This window comes from Dromiciops gliroides, chromosome 4 (genome assembly GCF_019393635.1).
Source record: "Dromiciops gliroides isolate mDroGli1 chromosome 4, mDroGli1.pri, whole genome shotgun sequence".
Classification (NCBI taxonomy): domain Eukaryota; kingdom Metazoa; phylum Chordata; class Mammalia; order Microbiotheria; family Microbiotheriidae; genus Dromiciops; species Dromiciops gliroides.
This window is the reverse complement of record NC_057864.1, coordinates 187642098-187658898: the sequence shown is the minus strand read 5'-3', so window position 1 is coordinate 187658898 and position 16801 is coordinate 187642098. Positions and strand designations below refer to the sequence as shown.

The 16801-nt window shown below is 41.1% G+C and overlaps 1 protein-coding gene across 1 annotated transcript in view; it reads right to left on the bottom strand.

Annotated features, from left to right (window-relative positions):
* Window positions 1-257: 257 nt before the first annotated feature.
* Window positions 258-16801, bottom strand: part of LOC122725876 (beta-1,4 N-acetylgalactosaminyltransferase 2-like) — a 59423-nt gene continuing 42879 nt past the window's right edge. The window contains 5 exon segments of the mRNA XM_043963223.1: window positions 258-469; window positions 1696-1915; window positions 4200-4340; window positions 7208-7395; window positions 16610-16696. Coding sequence (XP_043819158.1) covers window positions 258-469; window positions 1696-1915; window positions 4200-4340; window positions 7208-7395; window positions 16610-16696 — 848 coding nt within the window.

Sequence of the window (16801 nt, the reverse complement as noted above, 5' to 3'; positions counted from 1 at the left end):
GTTACTTTGACCACTGGTAGGCTCATAGCACGAACCAATGATTGATCTTAACCTAATTGCCCTTTCTACCAAATCACCCATTCCATAGTTCCCTTTTTATCAATTAGTCCATTTTTCTAGCTGTCAGCTGGGGCCATTTTGTGTCACTTTATTACTGATTGGTACATTCCATACCCTCTTCCCTATTGACGGGGGGGGGGGGGGGGGGTAAGGTACATGGAAGAATCTCATTGGTCCCTTCCACATTACCCACCACCTCATCTCTGAGTGTAGCACTTGAGATGGTTCTTGAAGTAATGGAGTTTCAACTTGAACTTGACCTGATCCTGAGTGTTAGCTCGGAACTGATTGTAGGTTTTTCCCAGGGTGGCTTGATGTGGGTCAGAAGGTTGGGTGCGGGGCTGGTGATTCACAACCACATTTGAGCATGACCCAACACGAAGACTTCCTAGCCCATCGATGAAAAACTCTGTTAAGGGAGGGGAAATAGAGAGAGAGGGCGCTATGAACTTTGTGCCAGAAGCCCCTGTGGTAAGTTCCCAACCTGTATTGGCATTGGCTTTAACAGAGTCCTATGCTAAACCCTGGAAAATAATCCATGAGAAAGGTGGGACACAGTTCTGTCCTCAGGGAGCTTCCATTCTGAAGGCAAGACATAGCCTCTTATACTTATTCTTTCTACCTTTGAGAATGTAAGCTCCTAGAGAGAAAGTAGTGTCTCCCCTTTTTCCTTCCCTTCTCCTTTCCTACCCCTTCTCTACTCCCCTCCTTTCTTTTTCTCTCTCTCAAGGATCTCCCAGTCTAAAGGAGGAACTAGGACATAAGCCATTATGACAAACACAGATATAGAGACAAACATGAATAGATACTTGTAGCAGGACAGAGCACTATACATTATACCTGAGGAATGGGAAAGGGGGAAATGGAGACCAGATGGGAATTAATAGTGGACTTGGATGTGGGGAATCTGGGAAGATTTTCTGAAAGAAGAGGGGCTCAGAGGGAAGGGCAGGGTAGATATACTCCCACTTCTAAATGTTCTTTTTTAAATGCAGTGTCCCAAACTGAATATAACATTCCAGATGTGTATTGGTCAGAGAGGAGGATAGAGTGTGTCCCAAGATGGAAAACAGTCACTGTTAGGACTCGGAATGGGGAAGGGTGAAGAGGGAAATGAAAAATCATAGGATCATAGATTTAGACTTAGAAGGGAACTTAGAAGTCATTGTTAAACCCACCCCCATTTTTAGTATTTCAGATGAGGAAATGGAGGCACTGACAGATTAAATAGCTTTCCCAGGGTTATCCTGCTAGTAAGTGTCTAAGATGGGATTTTAATTCAGGTCCTCCTGACATCCGTTTTGGTGCCATTTCTATTACGTGACATTGCTTTAGTTTGGATAGGAGTACTTTTGGAAACAGCCTGTTTTGTAATAAAATCTGGCAAATGGGGCAGCTAGGTGGCACAGTGGATAGAGCACCGGCCCTGGATTCAGGAGTACTTGAGTTCAAGTCTGACCTCAGACACTTGACACTTACTAGGTGTGTGACCCTGGGCAAGTCACTTAACCCCAACTGCCTCACCAAAAAAAAAAAAAAAAAAGGCAAATAAGGTGTATGTCTTGGAAGTAGAACCAGCTGCTGAATGTGGTTTAATCTGAGGCTGCTCTCAGTCTCCACATTCAGCCTCCTTACCTGAATGTGCCACTCTCTGCAGTCGGGGATCAAATCCAACTCTTTGGAGGCTCTCTGTGTGAGCCAGGAAGAAATTGACCACACCACTGGTCACCACACAGCTGGGGAAGCCATCCAGGGCCTGGAAATAGCCTGACCTCTTGTGAATGCAGTCCCCATCCTCACCTTGTTCCATCAGTAGCTTAAACTGGAACACATTACCGGCCACACTGCCACCAACCTGGGACGGGGTGGGGGAAGAGATCACAGAAAATCTGTATTGGGAAACTCCTAATTCAATCCTCAGTTTGCCTCTCTTGGGAAACTTTCTCATGTTGTATTCCCATGTTGAATTATCCCCCACTCCCATTCTGTCTTCCTTCCTCCCATATGATTCTACCTATTTACCAACATTCATTATACCCAAAGGCCTCTGAGTTTTCTTCCTCCCACAGCATCACCTTCCTCTCCTGAGCCTGTATCTTTTCTCTAGAGAAGTCAAAAGCCCATAGGCTTTTCAGTTTCAACTCCCTGGGGACTATGTCAGTATGTTTAGTCTTTGTCCCCACGGGGACAAAGTTCGGAGATCTCTAGCACCTTGGAATCATGGAATTTCAAGGTTTGGAGAGAGCTCAGACAGCATCTGCTCCTGAATGACCTCCATAGCATCTTTGACAAGTGGTCACCAATAATGATGGAGAACTCCCTCCCTCCCTCCCTCCCTCCCTCCCTCCCTCCCTCTCTCTCTCTCATTCCATTCTACCATTGGACCACTCTGATTGAAAGGTTATCCTAATACCCAGCCTAAATTTTCCTCTTTATAGCTTTTCTCCAGGGTTCCTCCAATAGTTCTGTACTAAACTCCATTATCTGTAGCAAGGAACCTTTCCGGGTGCCCCTTAATGCTAATGCTTTCCCTCTGTTGATTTCCTCTAATCTGTTGGGAAAGGATCTTGTTTGTACATAGCTGTTTGCTTGTTGTCTCCCTCATCAGACTATGAATTTCAATAACCTTTGTGCTCCTTTTGCTTCTAAATTTACCCTTCCCCACCCCCACACATATTTAGAGCAATGATTTAACCTCTATTTCTCATTATATGGTTATATTAGTATATTATTATTATAGTAAATGTGTATATATATATATTTTGGGGGGTGGGGCAATGAGGGTTAAGTGACTTGCCCAGGGTCACACAGCTGGTAAGTGTCAAGTGTCTGAGGCTGGATTTGAACTCAGGTCCTCCTGAATCCACTGTGCCACCTAGCTGCCACTTTAACCTCTATTTCAAATAGAAGACTGAACTAAAATTCTATGACCTCCATGAGCTCCCTCCCCTTGTCTATTCCTTTGAACAAATATCCTTTACCTGAGGCCCTAGAATTTGTTTTTAAAATACTTTGATAACTCTATTTCAGCATATTTGATTCCCTTTATAATTCTACTTATTTTATTCATTCAAAAATCATTATTTTGAGAAATCCAGAGGTATCGCCAGATTTTCAAAGGGGTCCATAAAAGAAAAGGTTGTCTTAAAACTTCTGGGCATCATTACCCTTTTTCTTTTTTTTTTTTTCTAGTTACAGACATGTGTCCTCACTAAGTTGGATCCCTCTACCAGCATCCATAATGCCCATTCCCTTTAACTTCCTTCCAAATCTTGCATGTTCAAGTCTTTCCCATCCTTTTCCTTGATCTTTCTACACCATCTATTGTATCCCAGCTACTGTTCTAACACTCCCTCTCCTTCATTGGAGTGAATCCTGGGGCAGAGCTGACCTGGATGAGGTGAGTACTTCAAATATGCCTCACCCCTACCTGCTTCCATCTCCTTCTTAGGGATTAATAATCAAATCAACATTTTAAATACTATTCTAAAAGTCATAATAATCTACTTCCTCAGAGATTCTCTATGCTGAAACTCTGATCATTACTTCTTGCTCCCTCATCTCCATCCATCTCAGCCCTATTCGTATCTTATCTACCCTTCCACTGTGCCCTTTGAAATCACTGTTCCATTGTTAACAAAATGTCCTTCATACTATATCTGTCCCTTTCCTTGAAAATCTCTCTGTATATAATTTGTATTTACTTATATGATTGCATATTATTTTTCCTCTAAATAAAATGCAAGCTCCTTGAGGCCAAGGACTATTTTGTTTTGTCTTTGTGTTTCCAGAGTTTTGAACAGTATCTAGCACATAGAAGATACTTGATAAATGCTTGTTGAATTGAAATGAATCTATCCACATCCCATTCAGGTAAGGTAGGTCAGGCAGATGCATTATTGTCCCACCTTAGGGATGGAACAACTGAGGCACAGAAAGGTTAAATTACTCCCTAAAGATCTCAAAATGAGTCCTTGGTAGAATCAGCACTCACACCTAGTTCTTTTGACCCTGCCTTCAGTCTAGGCTTTTTACCACCAAGCCAAAGCTAGCTGAACCCCCCCACCTTCCACACTGTATACCCCTCTCCTCTCAGACTTCAATGGTGAGGGAGGGATGAAATAGTAAATATCTCTTACCACATCCAGCTCTGTTTTCTCTAGGACATCTACCAATACCTCAATCTTGGTCATTTTTGTGAAAAGAAAGTCATCATCCACCCATAGCACATACTTGGTAGTGACTTGAGATATAGCCAAATTCCTGCCAGCAAACCAACCCTGTGAATGAGAGAAGACATAAATCACGAGCTGAGGCTCCAAAAGACAGCCTGGAGAGGGGGATGATGGTTGCAAAGTCTGGGAACTGAACACTGGCTGAACTGGAAAAAGAATCATAAAATCAGAGATGTAGAGCCGCAAGGGATCTCAGAGGGTATATATCTAGCCCAATCCAACCATAGATAACTACATGAATGCTACTCTATACAAATAAAGTCAGATTTAAATAATTATAGAAATATTCATTGTTCATGGGTAGATAAAGCTAATATATAAAAGATGACATTTTACCTAACCTATTTATTCAATGTCATCCCAATAAAATTACTAAAAATATTTTACTTAGAAAATATAATAACAAAATTGAATTGGAAGAACAAAAGGTCAAGAACTTCAAATAAACTAAGGGAAAAATGTAAAGGAAGAAGATTCAGCAGCGCCAGACCTTAAACTATATTATAAAGCAAGAGCATTGTTGAAAATGGTTAATTTCAATTTTTTTTACATTAAAATTTTCTTATATAAATAAAATCAATGTAGCCAAGATTAGAAGAAAAGCAGAAAATTGGGAAAGGATTTTCCTAGATGATCTGTCAGAAAGGATATGATTGTGATGGAATACTGCTATTATGAGCTCGTTGATTTAGAAAAACATGGAAAGACTTGGACCTATGAAGGAAGATGCTATCCACCTCTAGAGAAAGAACTGAGAAATGGAAATATGCATAGAGTATTCTTAAATATATGTATGTGTGTGTGTGCGTGTGTGTGTGTGTGCATACATACATTCAATTGTAGCCTTCTCAGGGTGTTGGGGGGAGGAGGGAGAGAAAAAATAAAATTAAAAGTACACAGCAGAGAACAAAAGAAAACATAGAAGAAAGCACAGAAAAGCTGGGTTGCTTTGAAAACAATATGTTGGATTTATTGCATAGCTTTTTGAAAAATGTAAATTTGTTTCATATTGAATCCTCTCATATTCTTCAGTGTACATGAAAATGTTTTTTTTCTTTTCTCATTTTGTGTTTAAGTTTAAGAGGAATAATTTTTTTATAATGATGAGGAGAATGCTTTCAAAAAAACCTGGAAAGACTTACATGAACTGATACAAAGGGAAGTGAGCAGAACCAGAACATTGCACACAGTAACAGCAATATTATATGAAGATCAACTGTGAAAGACTTAGTTATTCTCAGCAATACAATGATCTAAGACAATTCTGAAGGTCTTATGATGAAAAATACTATCCACTTCCAGAGAAAGAACTGATGGAGTCTGAATACAGATCAAAACACATACACACAGACACACACACACACACACACGCACACACACATAACACTTTATTTTTCTTGGGGTTTTTTGGGTGATTTTTCTTTTACAACGTGACTAATATGGAAATATGGCATATTGCACATGTATAAACTATATCAAATTGCTTGTCTTCTAAATGAGGGTATAGGGGGATTACTCACAAGCCAGGCACGCTGAGAAGAAGCCCAATCACCCCCTGGGCCATGCTGTAGCACGAACAATGTGTCCTGGAAGCAGTACTACACTTTAAGAAGGAGTTAAAAGCCAAGAAATAGTAAGCCAGGATGAGTAGGCAGAGAAAGCAGAAGACCATCAAAAACTTCTTTGGGGGAAAGGTAGACCACAATACATCCTCAGAAGAAGAAGATAATAATAGGGTCAAAACTCCAAAATCCAAAGCTTCCAAGAAAAATATGAACTGGTCTCAGGCCATGGAAGCTCTCAAAAGGGACTTTGAAGAGAAAGTAGGAGAGATAGAACGAAGATGTAGAGAAAGAGAGGAAGGAATGGAAAGAGAAATGAGAGCGATGCAGGAGAGTCATGAGAAAAAAGTCAACAGTTTGAAAAGCCAAATGGAAAAGGAGCTTAAATGAGGGTATAGGGGAGGGAGAGCATTTAGAGATCAATTTTTTTTTTTTTTGTGAAGCAATTGGCGTTAAGTGATTTGCCCAGGATCACACAGCTAGTAAGTTGTCAAGTGTCTGAGGCCAGATTTGAACTCAGGTCCTCCTGACTCCAGGGCTGGTGCTTATCCACTGTGCTACCTAGCTGCCCTGTAGAGCTCAATTTTTGAAAAAAAATGAATGTTAAAAATTGGTTTTATATGTAATTGGGAAAAATTCTATATTTTTAAAAATAAAAGACAAAAAATAAAGTCTATCTCAAAAAACCCCAACAAACCTGTAAGGATTGTGTATGGTGGATAATCTTTGATATATGGATTCTCTGTTCCTTTGGTGGGGGTGGGGTGGGGCAGGTATTCTTTCATCCCCAGATCCTTCTAACTCTCCCCAGAGTCCAGGGAAAAGCATGGGCTGGCCTTTGAGCTTAGAGAAAGGGTAACTGCTAAGGTTGGAGCTTTGTCTAAGCCAATAATGATGCCCTCCATTCTCAGCAAGGAGGTAAAGGAATAGAGTGGGAGGTAAGCAATGGAAATTAGTCAGATTTCCATCCTACTCCCCTGACACAGGTCTTCCCAGTATTTCTCTAGACTTGGGTTAAATGGGCTGTGAATCCACAAAACATTGGATATCCTTAGTCTGGACCAAAATGAATTCTATAGACCAAGAGGAGGGACCCTCAGATTAGTCATATCATTGGTGTAAATTTGGGAATGATCTTTCAATCAGACTAGGAAGGGTGAGCAGAGGGAGAAAAGGACCAGGGCTCAGGGCTAGAAACAGAGTATTCAGACCTTTCTATCTCCATAACCTTAACCTTGTACTTCGTCATAAAAGCAACGATATTATCCTCCATCCATGGTGGAATTTAGGTGGGATTTGTAACTCTCCTGCCTCTTGAGGACCCAAGGATCTGGTGCCTTGGATCTGTACCTTTCCAAAGGGCATGATGTAATGTTCCACATAGGTGTCATTGATCTTCTCTGGCTTCTCACTGTCATCGGCCACAATCACAGTCACATCTGGGTAATATTCCCGGATACTCTTAAGCAAAATCTGGAGTTTGTGGGGACGAAGGAAAGTCTTAGTAGCAATGGTCACCAGGTTCCTGAGCTTCCTTTCTGGAGAAGGAAAAAGATAGAGTTCGGTGTTGTTTCTTATTCCTCTGCAGGACATTTCTTCAATAACCTCTACTGTCTTGTTATGGTATAGTTGAAAGACCATTGAATTTGGCAACACTATTCCATCTCCTATCTCCACACCTTTGCACTGGCTGTCTCTCATGCCTGGGATGACCATTTAGAATCACTAGCTTCCTTCAAAGCTCATGTCAAGTGTGACCTTCCACATGAGACCTTTTCAGATTCCACATTAGAATATAAGCTTTTGGAGAGTGAGGATTATTTCATTCTTTGTATTTTTTATTCACAGTGCCTAGTACATAATGAGAACTTTGTAATTCTCCTCTGTTTGCAAGTGCAAATTACTCTTAAATTGCCTCATATTTCCTTTGTTACCATTTTGTATTTATTTATCTATGCACATGTGCATTTCCCCAAGTAGAATGTAAGATCCTTGAGGGATTGTTTCATTTTATCTTTGTATCCCCAGTGCCTAGAACACAGTAGGTGTTTATGAAATGACTGTCAATTGGTTAATTAGAATTGGAGTTGGGACATGTTTCCAATGCTAGCTCTGTTAATTATCAGGTGTGTAACCTTCACCAAGGTACTTAAGATCCCTGGGCCTGAGTTTGCAGATCTATAAAATGAGAGGTTTGAACTAGATGATATCTAAGGTACCTACCTTCCAAATAGAAATCCTACCTTACTATGACCTTTCTTGGTCTGGAAACAATGCTTCTCTTAGTGCTTCATAATTATGATGACCAGTCTTGGCTTGGGAGAAGAGATGAGAAAATATATTCCCTTCCTTTTTTGGAGAGGTGGGGAATGACAGGTTTCAAGTCAATAAACATTTATTAAACACCTACTAGGTGCTATCACTGTGCTAAGTACTGGGGATACCAAAAAAGATAAATCTTCCTTCCCCTACCATCAAAAAAAATCCAGTCCCTACTTTTTTTTCTTTTTCTTTTTGGTGAGGCAATTGGGGTTAAGTGACTTGCCTAGGGTCACACAGCTAGTAAGTGTCAAGGGTCTGAGGCCAGATTTGAACTTGGGTCCTCCTGAATCCAGGGCTGGTGCTCTAACCACTGCACCACCTAGCTGCCCCCAGTCCCTACTTTCAAGGAACTCACAATTTAATGGGGGAACAACATGCAAACAGCTCTCTGTACAAATAAGACATATTCAGATGAATTGGGACAATAGCAGAGGTAAGGCACCAAGATGGAAATTTCTTGTAGAAGTTGGGTCTTTAGCTGAGGTTTGAAGAAAGTCAGGAGGCAGAAATGAGGAGGGAGAGAGTTCCAGGTATGGACAGTCAGCAAAAATGCTTGGAGTTGGGGCAGCTAGGTGGTACAGTGGATAAAGCACTGGCCCTGGATTTAGGAGGACCTGAGTTCAAATCTTACACTTGACACTTACTAGCTGTGTGACCCTGGGCAAGTCATTTAACCCCTATTGCCTGGCAAAAAAAAAAATTCTTGGAGTCAGGAAATGAACCAAGGTGTTTGAGAAAGATCAAGGTCAGTGTCACTGAATAGTAGAGTATATGGAGTGAGGTAAGGCATAAGAACACTGGAAATGTAGGAAAGGACCAAGTTATGGAGAGTTTTCAAAGCCAAACAGAGGATTCGATTTTTGATTCTGGAAGTCCATGGAATTCATTGAATAGTTGAGGTGACACGGTCAGATCTGCCTTTGAGGAAGATCAATGACCTTGCTAAGTGAAAGATGGATTCGGATGAGTGTGACATGTTGGTTATGTAGCTAGTTTTGATGAGTATGTCTTTGGAACAAGGGGAATTTCACTGTGGTGGTGATGAGTATATTCCAAAATGCTATGATCTCAAAAGAAAAGACATGGATCAAACTTTAAAAATGAATGAATGAATGAGGGAGCTGCCAAGTGCTGCTATTAAGAGTCCCAGGAAAAAGGATGTCACTCAGGTATTCCTGACTCCAAACAAAACACTGCTTTCTTAATTGAATGAAGTGAGGAAGAGTCATATGCCCAGTTTAAGAACACTTCCTGGGTCCCCCAGAAAATCTATCAATATTCTTGCACCTTTCACTGGGTCTCAATCAATCAATAAAGATTTGTTAAGCATTTATGATGTTTTAGGCACTCTTCTAAGTCCTAGAGTTACCAAAATCAAACAAACAAATGAACGAACAAACAAACAAATAAATAAAAGCTAGTCCCTCTCCTCAAGAGGCTTTCATTCTAATGGGGGAGGCATAAATACATAAATTGGGACATTTAAGATAAATACAGAGTAGATGGAAAGTATCTCAGAGGGGAAGGCATGTATAGCTGAGGGCACTCTTAGAGGAGGTACTGGTGTTTGAGATGAATCTTTAAGGGGACCAAGAATTCTGTAAGGCAGACATCCAAAAAGAGAGCATTGTTGGCATGGAGGGTAGCTAGCACAAATTCATGGAGACAGGTGCTGTGTGTGAAACAACAAGTGTGTGAATGGACAATGAGTGCACTAAGAGGAGTAATATGTTAAAAGATGGTATAGGGGAAGCTAGGTGGCTCAGTGAATAAAGCACCGGCCCTGGATTCAGGAGGACCTGAGTTCAAATCCAGCCTCAGACCCTTGACACTTACTAGCTGTGTAACCCTGGGCAAGTTACTTAATCTTCATTGCCCTCCCCCCAAAGATGGTATAATGCCAGTGGGCGTCACTATGGAAAGCACTCTATCCTTTCCACTTTTTTCTCACTTCCTCTTCCCACTTGACTGGGTAGAACTGAAACTGGATTAATTTATCCACTTCGGCCTCACCTGTTTACTCTTTGGCCAAATTCCTTTCCTCTTTTTGGATATTGAATCAGCCACACCCCATTATAATAATTCACTTGCTTTTATTCTAGGGCCAATATATACTCCCCCTTTCCTCCCCACCTTTCTTTGATATTTTCTGGAGTTGATAATCAGACAATCACAACTCAACAACTCAAAAGTTGGGAAAATTCCTAACATTTAGATAGAGATAGGGGCAGCTAGGTGGCATAGTGAATAGGCTGATTGCTGGACCTGGAGCCAGGAAGGCTCCTCTTCCTGAGTTCAAATCTGGCCTCAGATGCTTTCTAGCTGTGTGACCCTGGGCAAGTCACTTAACACTGCCTCAGTTTTCTCATCTGGAAAATGAGCTGGAGAAGGAAATGGCAAACCACTCCAGGATCTTTGCCAAGAAAACCCCAAATAGGGTCACAAAGAGTTGGAAATGACTGAAAATGACAGAACAACATCAAGACAGTATTTGAGTTCTCTGACCTAATTTAACTTGGTGTATTTCCAGCTAACCCCTTGCTTCTTTATATTTGAAGCAGAATCAGGATATAGCAAGTGCTTAAAAAAAGATTGGAGCAGAGTATATTAAGGTATATATCCTTTGAAAGAGAAGGTATAAGGGGACAGCTAGGTGGCGCAGTGGATAAAGCACTGGCCCTGGATTCAGAAGGATCTGAGTTCAAATCTGGCCTCAGACACTTGACACTTACTAGCTGTGTGACCCTGGGCAAGTCACTTAACCTTCATTGCCCTGAAAAAAAAAAAAGAGAAGGTATATAGCTCTTCAAAATTCCTGGATGTGACTCAAATTCCCTTCCACACACAAAAATGGAATTAGTCTAGATTGCTCTCAGGGCTGCAAGACAATGTTCGTGCCTCTGACCTCAAAGACAACAACATCATCCACTGCATCTGGATCATCGCCAGTCATCCTGACTTTTGTCCTGTCACTGTACTTCAATGACTCAGGAAGAGTGAGGCTGGTGACTTTGGGCAGCTCTGCCTTACTTACATCCAGTTCATGCACAAGTCAAGACATCATCGTTGCCATTGGTCTCCTTCTTCTTTTTGGGGGGGTGGGTGGGGCAATGAGGGTTAAGTGACTTGCCCAAGGTCACACAGCTAGTAAGTGTCAAGTGTCTGAAGCTGGATTTGAACTCAGGTCCTCCTGAATCCAGGCCCGGTGCTTTATCCACTGCATTGGTCTTCTTTGAAAAGGAAGGACAAACAACAACTCCTATTGGTCCTCTGAAGTACAAATCCTAAGATGTCAGTCAGTTCTCAAAGTTTTATTTCAATGGGGAAGGACCAGGCTGTGAAAAAACTTTAAATGCCAAACAAATGAGTTTATATTAATATATATTGATCCTGGAGGTAATAGGGACACTTTAGCATCTCTGTGGCAGATGATTGGAGGAGAAGGGAATAGGCATTGATATAGTACCACCATTTGGCAGGCATTGTGCTAAATTCTTTTACGAATATCTCATTTGACCCTCATGACAATCTAACTATTATTAGTATTATTCCCACTTTGTAGTTGAGGAAACTGAGGTTAAATGACTTGCTTAGTCATTGACCAAGCTAGTAAGTGTCTGAGGCTGGATTTGAACTCAAGTATTCCTGACTCCAGATCTGATGTTCTCCACCATATCATGCCTCTATGCCTGGATGCATAGGAGACTATGCAATAGTATGGGTGAGAGGTGATGAAGGCCTGCACTAGCCTGAGGATGTACCCAAGAGATTCCGAATCCTACTCTTTGAACAACCCAAATGCCCAGGTTGTGGCAATAAGTCTTGCTAGAACTTAAATTGCTACAGTTGATGCTGCCAGAGTAGTAATACAATTTCTCATGTTTTTTTTTTTCATAGGGTTTATATAATTATAACATTGATAACTTTCCTGTCCGTTCCCCTCCCCCCCTCCCGCCCAGGGCCTGGAATTTGGTGTCTTAAGAGCTAGTAAGATCCCTTCCACAGAAACATAAGTTCCTTGATGGCAGAGGAGAAAGTTTCAGTTCAAGTGAGGATTTAGAGGCAGAAGGAATACTTGAGAGTATAGATTCCTGCTCACAGATTGTTGTTCATCCTTCATTCCCAAAGAAGACCAATGACATCAGGAAGCTGATGTCTTTACTTGAAAGTGAATTGAATTTAAGTGAGGCAGAGCTGTACAAAGTCATGAGCCTCACCCTCTCCTCCAGAGTCTTTGGAGTCCAGTGGCAAGACAAATGTCAGGACAAGTGACAATGGCCCTGGATGCAATGGGAGACCTCATTCATTTGATTGATGAGGAAATTAGGGTTTCCAGATGGGAAATAACTCTCCCAAGGGCACACAGGTAGTAAATAGAGATTCAAATGCATGTCCTACTAAGCCAAATCTACTGCTTTTTATGTTAATGAGCAGACAACTGGGAATAACAAACTCCAGTCTCTCATAGCAGAAGCCATTGATCATTATCAGCATTCTCTCCTCCCTTTCCTTATCTTCAATCTCTCCTGGATCCTCTCTTTTCCTCCCACCAATGAAGGAGGCAGTAGTATACAGTGGAAAGGACACTAGCTTTTGAGTGAGGGGACTTTACTTCAGGTCCCAGCCTTGGTTCAAAAACCCCACTGCTTGTGACTTATGTGACATTGGGCAGGTCACTTGACTTTCTTTGGTCGCAGTTTCCTTATGTGTAATATGAATGAGAGTATTGGACTAAAAGATCTCTGCGGTCTTTTTTAGCTCTGGATTATAGATCCAATGTGCAACATTCTCCTATCCTTAAACACACACACACACACACACACACACACACACACACACACACACACACACACACACACACCCCTTCTCTTCATCCTCCTACCCTTTCAATCTATTATCTCTGAGCCCTGCTACCTTTTACTGTTAAACTCTTCTTTAAAGGGCAATGAGGGTTAAGTGACTTGCCCAGGGTCACACAGCTAGCCAGTGTCAAGTGTCTGATTCCGGATTTGAACTCAGGTCTTCCTGAATCCAGGGCCAGTGCTTTATCCACTGTGCCACCTAGCTGCCCCCTGTTAAACTCTTAAAATAGAATAGTCACACCATTTTCTCATTAGCAACATCCCTCTTCAATACCTTGCAATCTGGATTTTGACTCTGTTGCTATTGTTCAGTTGTTTCTGACTGTTCATGACCCCATGTGGGGGTTTTTCCTTGGCAAAGAAATGGTTTGCCATTTCCTTCTCCAGATCATTTTACAGATGAAGAAACCCAGGCAAACAGGGTCCTCTCGAAGAGGACCATGACAATGGGGGTAATGCCATGACTTGCACTGAATTGGATTTAAGTGATGGAGGGCTGTGCAAGGTCACCAACCTCATTAAATAATCCAACTTGGACGCAAAGAAGAGATATGAAAAGGTACTTTCCTTCCCTGCTTCTTTGTAGAAGTGGAGGACCATGGATGTGGGATACTACATATGTCAGACTTTTTTTCATCTGTTGTTTAGATGTGCAAAACAGTTTTTTCTTTCTGCTGTGTCCAACTCTTTGTGATTTCATTTGGGTTTTCTTGACAAAGATACTGAAGTGATTTGTCATTTCCTTCTCCAACTAATTTTACAGATGAGGAAACTGAGGCAAAGAGAATTAAGCGGCTTGTCCAGGTTCACACAGCTAGTCAATGTCCGAGGCTGGATTTGAACTTAGGTCTTCCTAACTAAGCTCAGCACTCTATCCCCTGCACCACTTAGCTGTCCCATTCTTTCTTTAGCTATACTTTATTATAAAGGATAATGGGGCACTGAGGGAAAGGGGAAGAGAATATAGTGGAAAATATAGATAATGTAAAAACAAAAAAAAATCAACAAAACTTATTTAAAAAAACAACCTCAACCTTCCCCTTCCAACATCACTGGTAACATTTGAGAAAGCAGTTTCAGTAGTATGATAGCGTCGAAATCCAGGCAGCTAGGTAGTACAGTGGATAGAGTGCCAGGTCTAGAGTCAGGAAGACTCATCTTCCTGATTTCAAATCTAACTTGCTGTGTGATCCTGGGCAAGTCACTCATTTGCCTCAGTTTGCAAGTCATGGCATTACCCTGATGTCATGGTCCTCTTTGAGAACAAAGGACAAACAACAACAGAATTGGGACAGCTAGGTGGTGTAGTGGATAAAGCACTGGCCTTGAAGTTGGGAGGACCTGAGTTAAAATCTCACCTCAGACACTTACTAGTTGTGTGACCCTGGACAAGTCACTGAACCCCAATTGCCTTAAACATCCAGGGTCATCTCCAGCAGTCCTGATCTATATCTTGCCACTGGACCCAGATGGCTCTGGAGAACAGAGGCTGGTGACCTTGCACAGTCCTCTCTCACTTAAATCCAATTCATTTCAAGTCATGACATCACCTCCCAATGCCATGGTCCTCTTTGAGAATGAAGGGCAAGCAACAACAACAACAACAAAATTGTTATAATTCTGTAGCTTTCAATTTTGATTGTCTTCTTATTATTTTTCATTCTGCTTACAATATTGTTGTCATTGTGTTTATTGTTCTCCTGGGTCTGCTTAATTCACTTTCCATCAGTTCATATAAGTCTTTCTGTGTATCTCTGTATTCATCATATTCATTATTTCTTTTTTTTAAATTAATTTTTTAGTGAGGCAATTGGGGTTAAGTGACTTGCCCAGGGTCACACAGCTAATAAGTGTTAGGTGTCTGAGGCCAGATTTGAACTCAGGTACTCCTGACTCCAGGGTTGGTGCTCTATCCACTGTGCCACCTAGCTGCCCCGAAAGGAATCTTTTTTTTTTTCAGGGCAATGAGGGTTAAGTGACTTGCCCAGGGTCACACAGCTACTAAGTGTCAAGTGTCTGAGGCTGGATTTGAACTTGGGTCCTTCTGAATCCAGGGCCAGTGCTTTATCCACTGCGCCACCTAGCTGCCCCCCATTATTTCTTAAAGCATAGTAATATTTCATTACATGAATGTACTATAGTTTGTTTAACCATTCCCCAATTGATGGGCATTTACTTTCCAGTTCTTTGCTACCATAAGAGTGCTGTTATACATATTTGGTGTGTTTGGGTTCTTTCTTTTTGTCACAGACCTCCTTGGGGTATATGTCTAACAGTGAAATCTTGAGATGAAAGGTTATGAACATTTTAGTCCCTTCCTTTGCATCATTCCAGATTGCTTTCCAAAATGGTCATACCAAAACGCAGTTCTCCCAACAATGCATTAGTGTGCCTGTCTTTCCACAATCCCTTCAACATTGATTATTCCTATTTTTTTGTCCTCTATACCAATTTGCTGTTGTGGGGTGAAATCTCAGAGTTGGTTTATTTTGAATTTCTCATTAGTAATTGGGAACATTCTATTAAATGATGGTTAATAATATACAAATCTTCTGAGAAATGATTATTCTCTTCTTTGACCATTTATCTATTGGGAGAAGCCAATAACTTTTTAATTCCTGTTGGCTTATTTTGGTTCTCATACTCCTTGACCTAACTACCCCTATGTCATAGATGCTCCCTCTTCACTTGACTTTTGCAACTGTTCTCAGTTGGTTGTCTTCTTGCCTTTCTGATCATTCATCATTTTCCTTTGCTGAATAACAATAATAAACACTTTACATAGGCTTATTAATTTGATCCCCACTACAACTGTGGGAGGTATATACTATTATTTTTACAGATACGGAATCTAGGGCACAGACAGAACTACTAGTCAAACTACTAGCAAGTGTCTGAGGCAGGTTTTGAACTCAGGTCTTCTTGACTCCAGCTCCTGTACTCTATCTACTAAGTCATCCATCTCCTTCTCCCCAAGCTTAGGCATCCTTCAAGGCTCTTCCCTGGCTTGTCTTCTATATTTCCCCCCCTCTATGTACTCTATGTTTTAGCCAAGATGGACTAGTAGCAGTTTCCTGAATGTAACATATAATTTCTCACTCCCAAGCATTTGTACAAGCCAGTTCCTATCCTTGGAATGCTCTCTTTCCCACCTTTCACACTTCATATTCCTTCCTTATCATTCTTCAAGGTTGATAGTGATACTTCATCCTAGAGACCTTCCCTGATTGTCCTAGATATTAATGTTATTTCTTTCTTCAAACAGACCTAGAATACTTTGTCCCAGCTCTCCCTTGTTCCCTGCACTCCCCATGGTGTATTCATGTTGTGTGTTGAATGTAAGCTCCTTGAAGGCAGGGATTATTTCCTTTTTTGCTTTTGTAACCGCCACCATCTAGCAGAGTGGAGATAAATCAGTAAAATAATAAATGAAATAATAAAACTGAAGATGAACAACAACCTGTAAATGAGTTTAGATATTTAAACCAAACAAACTAGAATATTTCCAAGCCATTTCTGAGGTGCTACTACACATATCTTCATGGAGTTAAATGGAAAAAGGACTTACCTGGTCCAGGGTCAAACAACTTGGGGATAGTGGGCTGGTTGACATTCACAGGAAACTTAGCCACTGAATTTCCAGACTCAATACTCACTGAAATGAAAAAGAGGGGGTCGGTGTGAGGTCCCTTTCTTTAGCCTGGGGGAGCAGCATCCTTCTATTCTAGCTCAGGGAAATCTGATTGATAGGGAATAGAAG